The 15,610-nt window shown below is 50.7% G+C and overlaps 1 protein-coding gene across 1 annotated transcript in view; it reads left to right on the plus strand.

Annotated features, from left to right (window-relative positions):
* Positions 1-539: 539 nt before the first annotated feature.
* Positions 540-15,610, plus strand: part of Runx3 (RUNX family transcription factor 3) — a 56,105-nt gene continuing 41,034 nt past the window's right edge. The window contains exon 1 of the mRNA XM_051173668.1: positions 540-735. Coding sequence (XP_051029625.1) covers positions 678-735 — 58 coding nt within the window. The 5' untranslated portion in view covers positions 540-677. The remainder of the gene's footprint in view (positions 736-15,610) is intronic.

The following is a 15,610-nucleotide window of genomic DNA, read 5'->3' on the forward strand; positions in this document are numbered from 1 at the left end:
CCAGGCTGCGAGCTGGCTTCTTGCATCCTGTGATGTGAGCTTGGGTTGACACTGGGAAGGCCTGGTCCCTCAACCACAGAACCACAAGGCCAGGCCCTCGCTGCCTCCAGGGCCCTGCAAGGAGCTGGTTGGCTCCTGGCGTCCCCACCCCCTGGCCGTCCTGGCCCCCACCACAGCCTGGGCTCTGTGGAGGGTGAGCCTCATTCATTCATTCATTCATTCCCGCTGCTGAGTCTTGCCTCTCTGCTGCAGCCCGAGGCCCCTCCGCCCTGGCTGTCCAGAGCCCCTTCCCACCATTTAATGATACTCTGCACATAGGGCTGTTGAAAATTTGTGGCTAGACATTCCTGTGGGACCGGGAAGCCAAATTCTTGGGTACAAACCGAAACTTTCTTTCCTTGGAGATTTTCTTCTCTCTCGCCCACAGATACTCTCGCGTTCTTTCCTTTTTTTTTTTTTTTTTTTTTTTTTTTTTTTCTTTTTCTTTTTTTCTTTTTCATAGCAGCAGGGGGAGAAAAAAAGAAACCAAACCAAAAAAACAAACGAAAAGCAACACCTCCCCCCTTTTATTTTCAAAAGCAGCTTGAAAAAAAAAATATATAACAAAACAGCAGCCAACCAAGTGGGTCCGAACCCAGCCCCCTGAGGCCGAGTCCTTGCCTCTGTCAGCGTGGGGTATGGCCTCCAACAGCATCTTCGACTCCTTCCCCAACTACACACCGACCTTCATCCGAGGTGAGTGACAGTAGAGGGGCTCTCCTGGGTGGGGACTTGTAATGGCCTCAGACCATGACCCTCCAATCCACTGCTCTAGCCACCTCGATGGCTAGCCTCTATGAAGCTAAGTGGGGAGAGGAATTGGTGGCCTCTGTGGTCTCCTGGCATGAGCATCGATATGTGACTTTGATTCTCTGCTGGTGGGGTATGTGACAGGGGCAATGGCTCCCTATAGACCTCAAAAACTAAACCCCAGAAGGTCCTGGGATGGGAAGAATAAGGCACCAAAGCCTGTCTGCCTAGATCAGGGCTCAAACGGACTGGGGTCAAATGTGTCTGGGAGAACCATGGGAGGCAAACAGGGCCAGGGCTGTGCCTGGACCCACAGACCTTGAAGACCACCCTCTGCATTCTCTGTGCATTCCCAGAACAGTGGGGACAAAGGGAGGGAAAAGAAGCCGCAGGCCTCTACGAGAATCTGCTCAACGCTGGCGGATACTATGGGTTCCTCTGTCCCTGAAGGTCTAAAGTTTTGGTCACAGAAAGTGTTTTTGAGTGGCTTCTGTCTCTACTCATGACCCAGGAAGACCCAGAGTTCTGGGGTGTGTTCCTCAGCAGGATAGGAGCCAGGATATCTGACATGGAACCTCTGGCTTAGGCTAAACCCCAGGAAAGACATGTCCTGTCTCTGGTCATTGAGGTACCTTAGCTTTACATACCTTGGTCACTTTCCTGACCCTTTGCAGGAGCCCATGGGGCTGTGGCACCTGAGATCAGGAGATTGTGATCCCCAAACTTCAGCCCCAGGCTGTGCCAACCTCAGTGAGTGACCTGATATGGGTCACTTAACCTCTCTGCTCCCGATGGCATCCCCTCTAGCTGTGGTGTTCTGTAATCTGAGCTGTGTGTGGGACAATATGTCTGGGCTCCTCAAGGGAAAGCTTCTCTGCAGAAGATGGGGCAGAATGTTCTGGAATTCTAGGGTTGGAAGACATTGCCGTTTTTGAGTTGAGGTGGCCAAATGAGACATAGAGCTCTGCCTGCCTGGCTAGCTGGGCTCAGCATTTGGTTCTAGGGGGCCTGGAGACCTGTGGGTTCATGTGGTAAGAATTTGCCTAACAGTAAGACATAGCTCTTTGCTGGTGATCTGGGGAGGCAGAGGCTCAGATGGTGATTGAGCCACGGGAGAAGGAACACTCCCTCCAAACCTGGCTGTGGCTGGTGACAAATGGTGGCCCCAGGTCCTGTCCCTCACAGTCACCGCTGTTGTACTGCACACCCTTTGTAGTCTTCAGTGTTAATTAAAGGCAGTTACTGGGCAAGAAAATAAGAATTTATAAAAACCAGTTGCTGGATCTTTGTAATCTGTATTTCTCCCTCCCTGAGCAAGATGGAGAAGTTGAGCTTAAAACAAAGAAACCTTAGAAGACAGGGCTAGTGCTGGCTGCCTTGGGTGGGCTCCTAACACAAAGCCCCTAGATGTGGCAGTTGGAAGTAGGAGTATGAAGAGGGGACTGCCACAGCTGTGGCCCAAATCACGGGAAAAGGAAGGAGGTCACTGTCACCCCAAGAAGACATCCTGGCCTGATCTCCTCTCTCTCCTTTAAACCTGCCCACTCAGGCTCGGCTGCCTAATTCAGAGCCCTCATAGCTCCAGCCTCAGGATTCCCCTGTATCCACCATCCTAGACCCCCAGGATGCCTGGGACTTCTCAAATCACACTATTACAGACATATAACAAAACCAAAAAGATTTTTCGAGGGTACCAGACCTAGGGGAACATTTTCCAGTCTCTAAAGGCCCGTTTGTGAACTGTGACCTCGGGCCTCTCTGGAGATACTTGAATGACGGTGGCCCTCCTTGTGGATCCAAAACCCAGTGTGACTCTGGGGTGATGATTGCTGACGATAGATAGTGAAGGGTCATCGGCCACCACCTTCTTGAGATCAAAAACACTCTGTGGTTTCCGTTGGTGACACCATCGTGGTGGGAAAAGATGCTAAATTTTGTTTCATAGTTGCTAACAGAAGGGAAAATTCATTATTTCCAGCTGGGTTCATGGACCCCCAGGATTTCTGCTCAGGTCAAGAACTCTAACGCTGCTGTTCTGGCACTCTGACTCTGGGGTCCCCCTGTGGGGGTTTCACAGAAGGGAGCCCCTGTCTTTGTTCTCCCACAGTGTCTACTTTCCCAGCTCTCTCCAAAGCCTGACCCTCCTCACTGCCTCAGAGAGACCCTCAGCCAGTCTCCTAGAGAACTGGAAAATGCCATGATCCTTTCCCGGTCTCAGGCTGTGGAATCAGTATGCTGACTTGGGCAGTGCTGGCAGAGAGCCCAGTCTTCTGCCTGCCTCTAATGTCCATGTGCTGTGTGACTCCAAGCAGGCACTTGACATCTCTGAGTGCTATTCTTTCATTGGTAAAGGGGACATGTGAGTTAGAGTTGATGCTCCTCAGGCTGCCTCCAACCCCTCTGGCCCTGCCCCAGCCTGGGGTGGTTTGCTGCACTGTCATGAAGCTCTGCCCATAGACCAGAAGAGAACAACTTCATCTATGTTTTTGCTGGTATCTGTGTTCCCATGCTTTGCCTTCGGGCATCAGCAGGCAGCAGACATCTAGGGCCTCTGGAATCAACAGGGGACAGACAATTGAGCCTCCTGAGAGTCAGGGCTTGAGTAGAAACTCCCAGAAGCTGCCCAGCCTGCCCTTCATGCCTTCTCAGTCCTGCCCTTTAACCCGGTCCTTCAAGGACCCAGTATATCCCTGGCTTTCCTAGGAGGAAAGGGGGCAGGAAAAGGACCCCAACCTGTAGCAAAGGCCAAGGAGATGGTGGAGGGTTCAAGAGGGCAACTTTAGCTCTGTTGGGAGCTGACAACATCACCCCAAGTCTACTCAAGGCCCTTCTTGGTCAGAGGCACCTCCAACCAGCAGGTCCCCCCTAACCACCCAACATTGTTCCTTCACCAGCTGAGTCTCACTCCCAAAGACATGGGGGTAGAGGGGAGAAGCCTTTGGGGGGGCATCTGAGGAAGTGGACATACTACCTGCATGCAGATTTAGGGGTCCCCAGTACAGAAATATATTTGACTTGCTAATTCAGCCATTCCACAGAAGTTTGCCAGGCTTGGGTTCTGAAGGTGGATTCTAAGTCATGCCCGTGTGTTACCCGTTCCTAGCTAACACAGGCAGGTTTCTTCACCCACCCTGTGCCTCAGCTTCCCCTTCTGCTGGAGATAGTAGCAGCACCAATCTTGTGGGGACTGTGAACGAAAGCAAATGAGCAGAGGGCCCAGCTCAGAGCAACTGCTCTACTGATGGCAAAGGCTGGCCTCCTGCCAGGAGCTGGTTCCTATGGGTCCCCATCCTGGGAGCATAAGGAGAGCATGCTGGCAGAGTAAAAGATGGGCAACAGCAACATAGGCAAGGATGTGATGGTTCGTGGCTGAGATAGGGGATGTGGGAGTAACTGTACCAAGTCTTAAAGGGTAAGGAAGGGACAAAGAGAAAGATAACAGAGTGAGATCCAGAGATCTCAAGATCTCAAGGGGAGAAAGATGCTCTGGGTGGTCCTGGGGATGGCCATGTACTCAGGATCCCCTGCACAGGACAGGCATTTGATTGTTTGGCCTCTGTTCTCTTAGCAGGGGCTGAGATCAGTGGGCATCTCAGACCCTACCCCTTAGACATCTGGGAGAAATGGGAACTGGACTCTCAGGCGTAGGGCATACCTGCTGGTGGCAGGGAGCTAACAACACGGTTCCAGGCATATCTACTTAAAATGCCTGATTTGGATGTCACCGGATAGAGAGGAAGCAGGAAAGAGGACCATGTCTTTTCCTAAGCTTCAGTTGTGGCTAGTAACAGGACAGGGATCCCCCCCCAGTCACAGGCCACCCTGGTGGTTGGTCACCCAAAGTATGTGACCCCGTGGCCTCCTCCTCCACTGACCCTGGCGGGAGATGAATCTGTCTTTCCCCACCCATTATGGCGCCTCGTCTACCAAGGCTCTTTGATGGCGGCTCCTGAGGCCGCCCTGCAAACAGCATCTCAAACCACCCTGTCTGTCTCATCCCCAGGCTGGAAAGGAGTTCCTAGGAGCCCCCCACTGCCCACAGGCTCTGGGTGGGTGTGAACGGGCCTCACACAGTGGGACTGTGTGTCCAGGCCTCATCCGCACCCATTGCAGCCAACCCTGGTGGCCCTGCAGGTCAGATAGTGGGCCCATTGATGGCAGTGCCATGAGGTGGCCACATCAAAGCTGAGACTTGCTTGGTTACCTGAGGGGGAGGGGCCTGAAAACATGACCTTCCAGAAGACTCTGTGAGACAAGAGAACAATGACTGAAAAGAAAGTCCGGCGTCTGGCAGACCTGGGCTTCTGAGAGGTGGGGAGGCAGGCCTAAACCTGGGCTTCAGTGCAGCATCCAGAGCACTGTGTCTTAATCCCACATCCTAGGGCCCTGCCGCCTCCTAGGGTCCTGCCATGTGCAGACTCTCTTTTTCAACCTTTAAAAAAATTTAAAAGTTTCTTAAGTTAATTAAGTTTTTTAAATGGATGAGTATACATATTATATGGGAACATCCTCCTCCCTGTCCCCTTACCCTCTCTTTGCTTGTCCCTCGCCCTCCATTCAGTCCTCTTAGTCTCCTTGACAGCTTCACCCCTACTTTCTTGTTGTATATTCATTTATACATGATTTTAGGTATCCATATAAAATCTAGGACTCACAAATGAGAGAAAACGTCCCTTTCTGAAGCTGGCTTGATTTGCTCAGTGTGATCATCTGTGGCTGCTATATTTTCCTGCATGTGACATGACTTCACTATTTATGAATGAAAAAAAATCCACTGTAGATAGATAGAGCCACTATATATACATATATATGTATACATACATACATACATACATACATACATATACGCACACACATTTTTTTTACACCATTTCCTATTGTTGAGCTGGGAGCCCTTTTGAGAAACTGACCAAGTGTAATATAGCTGGGTCATGTGAAAATTCTACTTTTAGGGTTGTTTGTTTGTTGTTTGAGACTAGGTCTCACTATGCAGTCATGGTTGACCTGGATGGAACTCGATATACAGGCAGAGCTATCCTCAAATTGAAGCTATCTACCTACCTCTGCCTTCCGAGTCCTGGGAGTAAAGGTGTGAGCCACCACACCTGACTATTTCTAGTTTCTTGAGAAAGCTCTGACTTCTACTGCAGCAGGATTACCTTCCACCACCACCACCCCCGCCAGCAGTTAGCAGGGCCCCTTTCCCCTCGCCCGCGTCTGTTCTTATTCCCTTGATGCTATTCTGACTGGGATGAGATGGACTCCTAGTGTGGTTTTGATTCTCTTGTGCTGGGGAAGCTGGTTTTCCAAAGGCCGATTGTCCATTTGTATTTTATCTTTGGAGAACTGTCTGTTCATCTCATTAGCCTGTTTACTGATTAGGTCGTTTGGGTTCTTGCTGTTGGGTTTTTTGGTTTTTTATTTTTGTTTTGTTGTCTTGTTTTGTTTTGTTTTGTTTTGTTCTTTGTATATTCCAGACACTAATTTGTCAGGTACAATTTCTACCATTCTGTAAGATGTTACTTCGACTGATCTAATTCCATGAAGTTCTTTCTATTTGTCAATTGTTGGCCTGAGCCACCTGAATGCGAGTCCTACTTGGGAGGCCTTCCTATATCTGTATATGGAGGTGTTTGCCTTGCTTTTTCTTCCAACAGTGTCACAGTCTCAGGCTTGAAATTAAGATCTTTGACCCAAGGCTGAAGAAATAGCTCAGAAGGTCATCTTCCAGAGCACCCAGGTTCAATTCCCAGCACCCACATGGTGGCTCAGAACCATCTAAAACTCCAATTCCAGGGTGTCCAATGCCCTCTCCTGACCTCCACAGGCACTGTACACATGTGATGCACATACATACATGCAGGAAGACACTCACATACATTTTTAAAAAACCCTAAAAAAATAAATATTTCTGACAATTTGAAGTTCTTTCTTTGAAGGGTGGAAAGAATGCATCTTTCTTTGTTCTTCGTCCTGTGGGTACCCAATCTTCCTGGAATTGTTTGTTGAAGATGTTGTCTTTACATCATTTTTGGCATCTTCATCAAAAATCAGGTGGCCGTGGCTGCATGGGGTACATATGCTCCTCTATTCTGACTCATTGATCCACATGTCTGGTTTTGTGCCATCTGCAGACCTGTAGCTGCCAGGGATTGGTGAGTCGTACTCTGTGTGGTGTGTGTGTGTGTGTGTGTGTGTGTGTGTGTGTGTGTGTGTGTGTTCCTGGACATTCTAGGCAAGTGTGCTACTACTGAGCTACATTCCCAGCCCAGCCTTCATTGCCATCATCCACTCTGCCAGGTGATGCTCCAAGACCCCCTGCAATAGACCGGAAATTATGAGCGCTGAGCCTCAGTTCCCAGGGCAGCTTTAGGACTTCCTAAGTCATTTCCAGAGAAGGGAGGGAGGAAAAAAGAAAAAGGGGGGAAGGAAGGGCTTCAGTGCCTCGATACTGTCTGTATCCAGCCCCTATCACAGGCCTTGAAACTGCAGCTGGGGTGGGGGCACTCTTCACGGTGAGTGGGGAGATGAGGGCAGGACCCACCTGGTCTCGCCTACAGAAGTCAGAGTGAGGACCTGGAGCATCACATCCTTAACAAGTCGCTCCAGGGAAAGGTGGGGTGAGCAGGAAGAGACCGCCCCTCCAATTCAGCTCCAGGCAAAGCCGAGTTCAGGGCTCAGACACTGTGAATCTATCTACTCAGCAGCTAGTACTCAGGCATGTTAACCTGCTGGCTCCTTTGAACTGCAATTGTATAAAAGGGGCTAGGACTGGGGCTCGACTGGTAGACTGCTTGCTTAGTGTGCATGAGGCCCTGGGTCTGATCCCAGCAAAGCAGCAAGCAGAATGTCCCTGTGACTCTTAGCAGTCGGGAGATGGAGGCAGGGGGATGAGATGCCGGGGCCATCCTTCTCTACACATTGAGTTTCAAAGTCAACCTAGGATACTTAAGACTGTCTCTAAAAAATTACACACACACAGAGAGAGAGAGAGAGAGAGAGAGAGAGAGAGAGAGAGAGAGAGAGAGAGAGAGAGGATGGGCTAACTAGAGGAATTTCAAAGAAACAGGCTCAGAGTGTATGCCATGCAGGTGGGCCTCCTGTCTGAAGCCTCCAACTTGCTCTCCTTCACCCAGTATGCGGCTCCCTGTCTCCCAGTGCTAGAGAGAGCTGTGCAGGGAGCTCAGAAAGCCCTGGGGAGGGGAACACAGCTTGGCTGTGTGAACCCAAGCTGCATCCAGGCCCTACCACTTCTATGCTGTGCATCCTGGTGAAAAGCACCTTCCCTCTCTGTACTTGTTCTCTCCTCTGTGAAATGGGAGAAATTAAGTCTAGGGATAGGATGAGGTCAATACAGGGCGCGACACAGTCAAGCCTCCATCAACGTCAGAAGTATAAACAGCTATCCTTCCTCTTCCAGTACGTGGGGGGGGGGAACATAACAGAAAGTAGGAGCCCTGCCTCTCCTCAAGACCCAGCTTCAAGGCCACCCCCTCTCAAGAGCCTCTTTTCCCAGCAATTAGGGTGCCTGCTGTCGTCACCCCTCATTCTGGAAGCATCCAAAGAGAGTTCCAAGTAGTGGGTGTGGGCTCCCAAGTGACATACAGTGTCCCTCGCTACAAGGGGGGAATCAGAAACCCTGATGGGTGGCGACTGAGGAGGGATGAAGGGCACTGCTGTTCTGTACAGGTTTCTGTGCCCCCTCACTTCCCCTAGGCTGGCTGGTTTTTCTCTGAACGCCAAGCCAGAGCTATCCCAGCCTATGGGTGCTGGCAACTCAGAGGTTTAGGTTCCTCTTTGGGGTTTTCTTTTAAGTCTGGGAAAGGCATTTTTGGCACAAGGCTCAGACTTACGTGTGGGCAGAGAGGGTAGATTAGTCTAAGTTACGATTTTCGAGATTGCCACGATCAGCCCCACCCACCCAAAACACCTTCCAGTGGAGAGTCCAGAGAATCCACGGAAGTCTTGAGCCCTGCCAGTGTGCCATGGGACTGTAATTGGTGCGGGTTCCCCTTGTCACCCACCTGCACATCTGTGGGTCATCTGGCCCCTTTGCTTCTGCTGAGAAGGCAATGGCTAGTGATAGGAGCAGCCCTTGGAGACCCTGAAGGGGAAGGAGGTGAAGGGAAGGGACAGAGGGGAGCTTCCTTAGTGTCACACCTGTGCCCCAAACCCACCCAAGAGCTGCCCCTCTGAGGACCTCCTCCAGGTCTCCCTTGGGTGCTGGCTGTGCCTACCCAGGCCTGGAGACCTCAGGACCCCCTAAGTTGTTACCAGTGCTCCAGTTCCTGGGTGTCTTAGCAAGAGTGCAGGCCCTGGGTAGGGAAGGAGCAGAGTTCCCAGTGGATTAGTGGGACCCTTGGGCAAAGCCTGATACTCCCTGGCCGGGTTCCCTATATGAAGCCAAACAAGGCCATCTTCATGCAAAGAATAAAGGAAATAAAATGCCAACTGTAGCATGGCCACTGGGGATGAGTGGAGAGCCAGAGGGGCCCAGAGGCTTTATGGGAAATTCTCTTAGTGGTCGCATTTTTCAGACCTCTCAACACGGAGCCTGTGGTACTCACAGATGTAGGAAGAAAAAAAATTGTTTAGTCTTTTCAGAGAAAGAAATAGAAGAGGAGCTTTGACCTCTTGGGAGCAGGGGCTGAAGGACACCTACCCTCTGTGCTAGGATAACCACCCTCTGCTTTTCTCTTCCAATCTCCATGTCTGTCTTTACCACCTCGGCTCTGGCCTGTTAGGTAGTGGAGGAAGGATCTCCCTTGGTTTTAGGTGAAGCCTTGCATACTCAGGCCACACTTGCATCTGAGGCCATGCTTGAGTCTGAGGCATGGGACCTGTAGCTCCTTGGAAGAGGCAGTCTGGTTTCCCAGCATCGCTCTCTCCTCTATTCTGGACCCCTCTGGTGGACATTTATTGAGCCCCCACCACAGTGGTTCTCAGCCTTCTTAATGCTTCAGCACTTTAATGCAGTTCTTCATGCTGTGGCGACTCCAACCACAAAATTTATTTTGCTGCTACTTTATAACTAATTTTGCTACTGTTATAAGTCATATTATAAATGCAGGATATCTGATATACGACCCCCAAAGGGGTCATGGCCCACAGGTTGAGAATCACTGACCTACTGCATACAAACATGCCAGAGTAAACACAGCAGGCAACTGTGTTTGCCCTCCTGGACCTGATATTCACCCCATTCCACACACATAGACCCAATTTATAGATGGGAGAAGTGAGGCCCAACAAAGCGGCAGTGCTTACACAAGCCCCGCAGTTAAGGAGTTCTGGGACCCTGAGAACCTGCTACAGTCCCACTTAGGCCACCTACATCCCTGAATCAGACTCCTGGTGCCTCTATAAGCATTTATGAGCACCTTGAGTCTACAGTGCAGTGGAGTGGGCATCCTACGTTCTACTGTAGAAGTGAACACGCATCCAAACTCAGGGAGTTTGGGGTTTGCTCCAAGCAAAGCTGAAGAAGAAAAGAAGGAAGGAGGCAGGAGTTGAGTCTGTTGACAACTTCCTGTGTGCCAGGCACTGTGATGGTTCTGTTACAGTCAGACCTTGTTGCCACTATTCTCCACGATAGCCCATGCTGTGGACAGCGCTGTTACTAATGCCATTTTGCAGTTGGCAAAACTGAGGCTCAGCAAGAGGTCAGTGCCCAGCAAATATCAAGGTCTGTGTGATATCAACGCCATCTCCTATCTGGAGCATGTCTCCTCTTCCTTGAGGCACAAATGCATCACCGCCTCAGAATTCTCCGTGAATGTCCCCAGCCCTGTTCAAAGACTTCCAGGATGCTCCCGAGGAAGGTGAAGTCTAAACTGGACCCACCATAGGTGGATCTGGGGAATAGAGGATGCCTGCCGATGGTATATGTGGAGTCTACACAATGAGAAGAATCATGCAAGGCGTTCCTGGAGATGGGGAGCACGTGGGGTGGCATGGGGGGAGCATGAGAGAGGAGCATGGAAGGAGACAGCCAGGTATGAGAGTTAGGAATGACTTCAAGCCAGTGGAGTCCAGACAGAGTGCAGGCTGGGCAGTGATGACTGCCCTACCTCTCATGATGCATAGGCAGCTCCGTGAAATAGGCCAGTTCCGAGGCACTCAGTGACGATAGGTTCCTGTACGTGAGTGTGTGCATGAGTGTGGTGAGACCACAGGCCTCCCGAGCCACTTCCAGCCCTATTTTTATCCCACTCTAGACACACAAACATATAGCCAAAGCACACTGCTTCTCTGACAGGAAGACTGTGCCAGGGATGTCCGAGTCTGGTTCTGTCCAGGACCAGGACAGGGATTCAGATCAGCCAAAGTGAGACCTATCTCAGGGACATACCAGGGACCCAGGCAGGTAATGGTGTTTTCAGGGCACAGTGCAAAATGACCATGCAGGACACCTGTTCAAAGTGTATTATGTATTTCAAGATAGGGATGTGGAGCTGGCCCAGTAATGGTTACCTACTACAGAAGGTCATGTGAGGATCTGAGTTCGGATCCCCAAAACCCATAAAGCCAGCCATACTTGTGCACATCTGTAAGACTACAGCCTCTACAGCAGGATGGGAGGCGGAGAGAAAATGCTGGGACTCACAGGCTACCTAGCCTGGCCTACACAGCAGAACAAGAGACCTGTCTCGAGCTAGGTGGCCGAGGGCCAACACCCTAGGTTGTCCTCTACACACACACACACACACACACACACACACACACACACACACCCTTTTAAAATAAATTTTAAATAAACATCAAATAACAAAACTTCATAACAGACACCATCAGAACTTGAAGCCAGGGTTGGAGCCCTTCTTTTCAAGGGATCATGGATGGGCCTGAAAACAAACCTGGCTACTTCCACTTCCCTGTTGCTGCCAGTCACCCAGCCTTACAGGTCCCCACTGTCCCCAGCTGACTAGTGAATGGTTTGTAAAATGCCTGTCAGGCAAGCATGAGAACCTAAGCCTGTATTCCCAGACCCCACAGAAAAGCTGATATGGCTATGCACACCTACAATCCCAGTGCTGGGGAGGAAAAGACAGGGATTTCTGGGATAGTCTCATCCAACTGGCAAGCTCCAGGCTCAGTGGGAAACCCTGTCTCAGAAACTGGTCTCATCTGATCCCAGAAGTTAAGCAAGGTCAGGCCTGGTTAGTACTTGAATGAGAGAAACTAAGGTGGAGGGTAATTGAAAACGCATAGTGTTGGCTTCTGGCCTCCACACACATATACTCACAGGCGTATACATATGAACACTCACTCGTGCACATGCATGCACACGTGCCCACACACACACACACACATACACAAGAATGAAGCCTGTGTTGTGTGAATAAGCCCTAAAGATTCAGAGCCAATGAGAGTATCCAGGAAATGTCCAGCTGACCCCTGACCCCATAGCATTTAGGGTTACAAAACACCTTCAGAATCCACAGAATATAAAAGCAAGCTGGAGGCTCCCACTCCTAGATAAATGCACCACCATTTGGTATATTTCCTTCCAGAACGCTCCATGGGGTAGTTTCCTGCCATGTGTGAGGCCACACAGAGAGTGTCCCATAATCTGAGGATGACTGTCGGCAGTCAGCATGACTACACTGTGAGAAGAATTCTGTCTCACGGGACTTGTCATGACAGAGGAAATGTTCTGTGTCCAGTCATCCCATCCAGTAACCATTGTCGCATACAAACACTAAACGCTTGACAGATATCCTGGTGCAACAAAGACACTGGATGTTTAATCTTTATTTATTCATTTATTTGTTGATTCAGAGCCAAGGATTGAACCCAGTACCTTATACATCCTGGACAGGCCAGGTGTGCTACCACTGAATTTGGCCTCCTTTTTACTTTTTATTTTATTTTAAAACAGGGTCTTATTAAGTGACCAGGCTGACCTTGTGAAATTGGTCTGTATCTACAGCCCAGACTGTCCTTTAATTCATGTACTGGGTGTTTTTCTGCCTTTGTTGGGCAAGCCATATAGATGCTAGTATGAGACTCATTTAAGCCAGGCGTTGGTGGCACATGCCTTTAATCCCAGCACTTGGGAGGCAGAGGAAGGCAGATCTCTGTGAGTTCAAGGCCAGTCTGGTCTACAGAGCTAGTTCCAGGGGGGCAGCCTCCACAGCCACAGAGAAACCCTGTCTCGAAAAAAAACAAAACAACAAAACAAAACAAAACAAAAAAATCCTCCTTTAATAATGAAGATGCTAAGGCCCAAAGAGGTTGCTCCACATGCCTGAGATCCCCTGTCCTGGGTTCAGACCAGGCAGCCTGCATGGAAGCATTCACACCATTCACACACACACACACCCCAGCAACAGTACAGCCACATAGAAATCTGGGTTTCCCTACATCCAGGAACACCCTGGGCTCCACTGCCTCCCTTCCATTGCACATCCATGAGTATAGATCATGTGACCCCAAACAACTATCTGTAAGGAAGAGGAAGGTAGGGGTGCGAGGCAAAATTGGCTCTGTGCTTTCTTGTAGAGCTCATTAGTAATGATTCTGGTTGGGTTTTGTCACCAAAGGAATGGGTCTGATGGCCCAGAGGATGAGGGTGTGGGACCTGGCTGTGGATCCTCAGAAGGCACCAGGCCATCACCTTCACCCAGACAGAAGTGGGGAGTGAGAGAGGGTTAGCCACAGCTGAGTCCTTCAGACCTCAGTTCAACCCTAGGTCCACACCAAGCCCCTGCCTGGGGTGCAGGCAGAAAAAGATCAGAGTGTGAGGGTGTGGGGACATGGGAGCCCATGGTAGGGGCCCTGAGCCAACCCTACAGACCAGTCATTGACATCCAAAGCTCTGAGTGTGGCCCCTGTGGCCTTCCCAGTCTGGCCAGGCCCAAAGCCACCTGGAGGTCCAGAGACTTCACCTACAGTAGCAGACCTGGGCAAAAGGATCCTGTGTGGGCAATAGCACTGTTGATAATGCCTTTCGTCCTTGACTTAGGGAAGCTTCTAGAGGCCCTGATGAACAAGAGTAGTGGGACTTTAGCTCAGTTGGTGATCAGGGTTAGGGCTGAGGACAGTGACACCTCGACAGGAAGCAAGCTAGGATCATGGTTGGGGCCTGGTTTGTGGCATCTGGAGTTTCATGTCAGGGACATGAGTGTCTTGTCCATGGCACATACCACAAAGGGTGGGATTGGTGAGCAGCTCTGCCAATGGGGCTTCAGCTCAGGCCTTCCGAGGGGTTCACTTTCAAGTTCATCAACCCCAGATTCCAAATGTCATCTCAGCTCACCATCTCCACCCGGAGGGTGCCACCAACCTTTAGTGACTCAGTTTTGACCTCTAGACACACGCATATACACCATGCATACACACACACCATGCACACACACACACACACACACACACACACACACACACACCACCCCATTCTCTCCGATGATGGGATCTGAAGCTTTGACATTTTTGCTCATTTTTCTGTATTTACCAGTTTCTCACTGCACTCTTGTGATTTTCATCCCAGGGTGGGTAGAATGGCAGTTCAATTAATGCTCCGTATTAACCCCATTGTTTAAATAGACAATAAATAAGAGAGGTCAGGCAAGGCAATTCCCCCAGCAAGCATCCTCCAGCTCCAGCTGCCCCAGGCCCTGACAGCACCAGGCCTAGCCATTCTCATCCTCAATACAGTTCCCAAGGAGTATCCCTGTCCTATGCGGAACTGGCCCTCCCAAAACCCTGCCCTCCTGTGCCCGCCTTTGTACTAAGTCAACACAACCAACATTTGACCCCATAGCTACTTCATGCCCTATATGCTGAGCCCTGGGCCTGGGGCTTTGGGCCTGTGCTTGCCCACTGTGTGTGTATGTGCACACAGCCTCATACAGTACACTCACTTCAGCAGTCAGGTTCACCCCAATAGAAGCTATGGGGGCAGGGCAGCACAGGCCTGCTTTTCTAAGCAGGAAGTATCTCACACTCTTAGAGGTCCCAGTGCTGTCTAAGCACAGAAGTGACAGTGGAAAGGCCACTCTGAAAGACAACAGAGCTACAAGGAAGCTGGTGACATCCTTCTGGGCTTTGAGCTCGTCAGCTCTCACACAGGGGGCCATCAGGGACCTTCCCACTGCCACGGTCCCCTGTGCCAGATCTGGAAGGCCTCTCAGGACTGACAGATCCACAGGACTCTCAGGGTAGTGGGGAAAGACATGCAAATGGGAAGTGTCCCCAGGGCCCTGGGCAACCCCGGAGCTCATTTCTGGCCCCTTCTTCCTGTGAGGCAGCCTAAAAAAGAACCCATCTATCATCAGGCACAGTGAAGTGAGCACTTCGTCTGGGGATGTGGAGAGGGGGTCCCGGCACAGCAGGGATAAGGTCTGATACTGGTGCACTGACTGTAGGCAGATGGCCATTTGAAAGGTATTACCTGCACCCGAACCCCTCTCCACTATGCAGTGGAGGTGTGGGGTGGAAGGAAAATCCCAGGCAGGATCTGACTACCTCACTATCTGGCCACCGACAGCTAGCTGCAGGTGTCACACAGAGCTCTGCTACCCAGACCACAAGGCCTGGGTCCCTCAGCTCCCTGTGGTGGTGGCAGCAGCCTGTGGTGGAGAATCAGAAAATTTACTGTGGGGGAGGCCCAGCCACAGGGTTTCTCGGACCTTCTGTCTGTCTTCCCTTCAGTAGGGCAGTAGACAACCATGACCACCTCCAAGAACAGATCTCTAGGATCTGGTGCCTGGTCAGCCTGTGGGTTATTAAAGGTATGAGGTGTGTCCAGCCTGAGGTCACAGCACCCTAAGACTGAGAGCCGAGGAACTCAAGAGATATATGACAGGCCTTGGGCATG

The sequence above is a fragment of the Phodopus roborovskii genome, unplaced genomic scaffold (genome assembly GCF_943737965.1).
Source record: "Phodopus roborovskii unplaced genomic scaffold, PHOROB, whole genome shotgun sequence".
In the NCBI taxonomy this organism is placed as follows: Eukaryota; Metazoa; Chordata; class Mammalia; order Rodentia; family Cricetidae; genus Phodopus; species Phodopus roborovskii.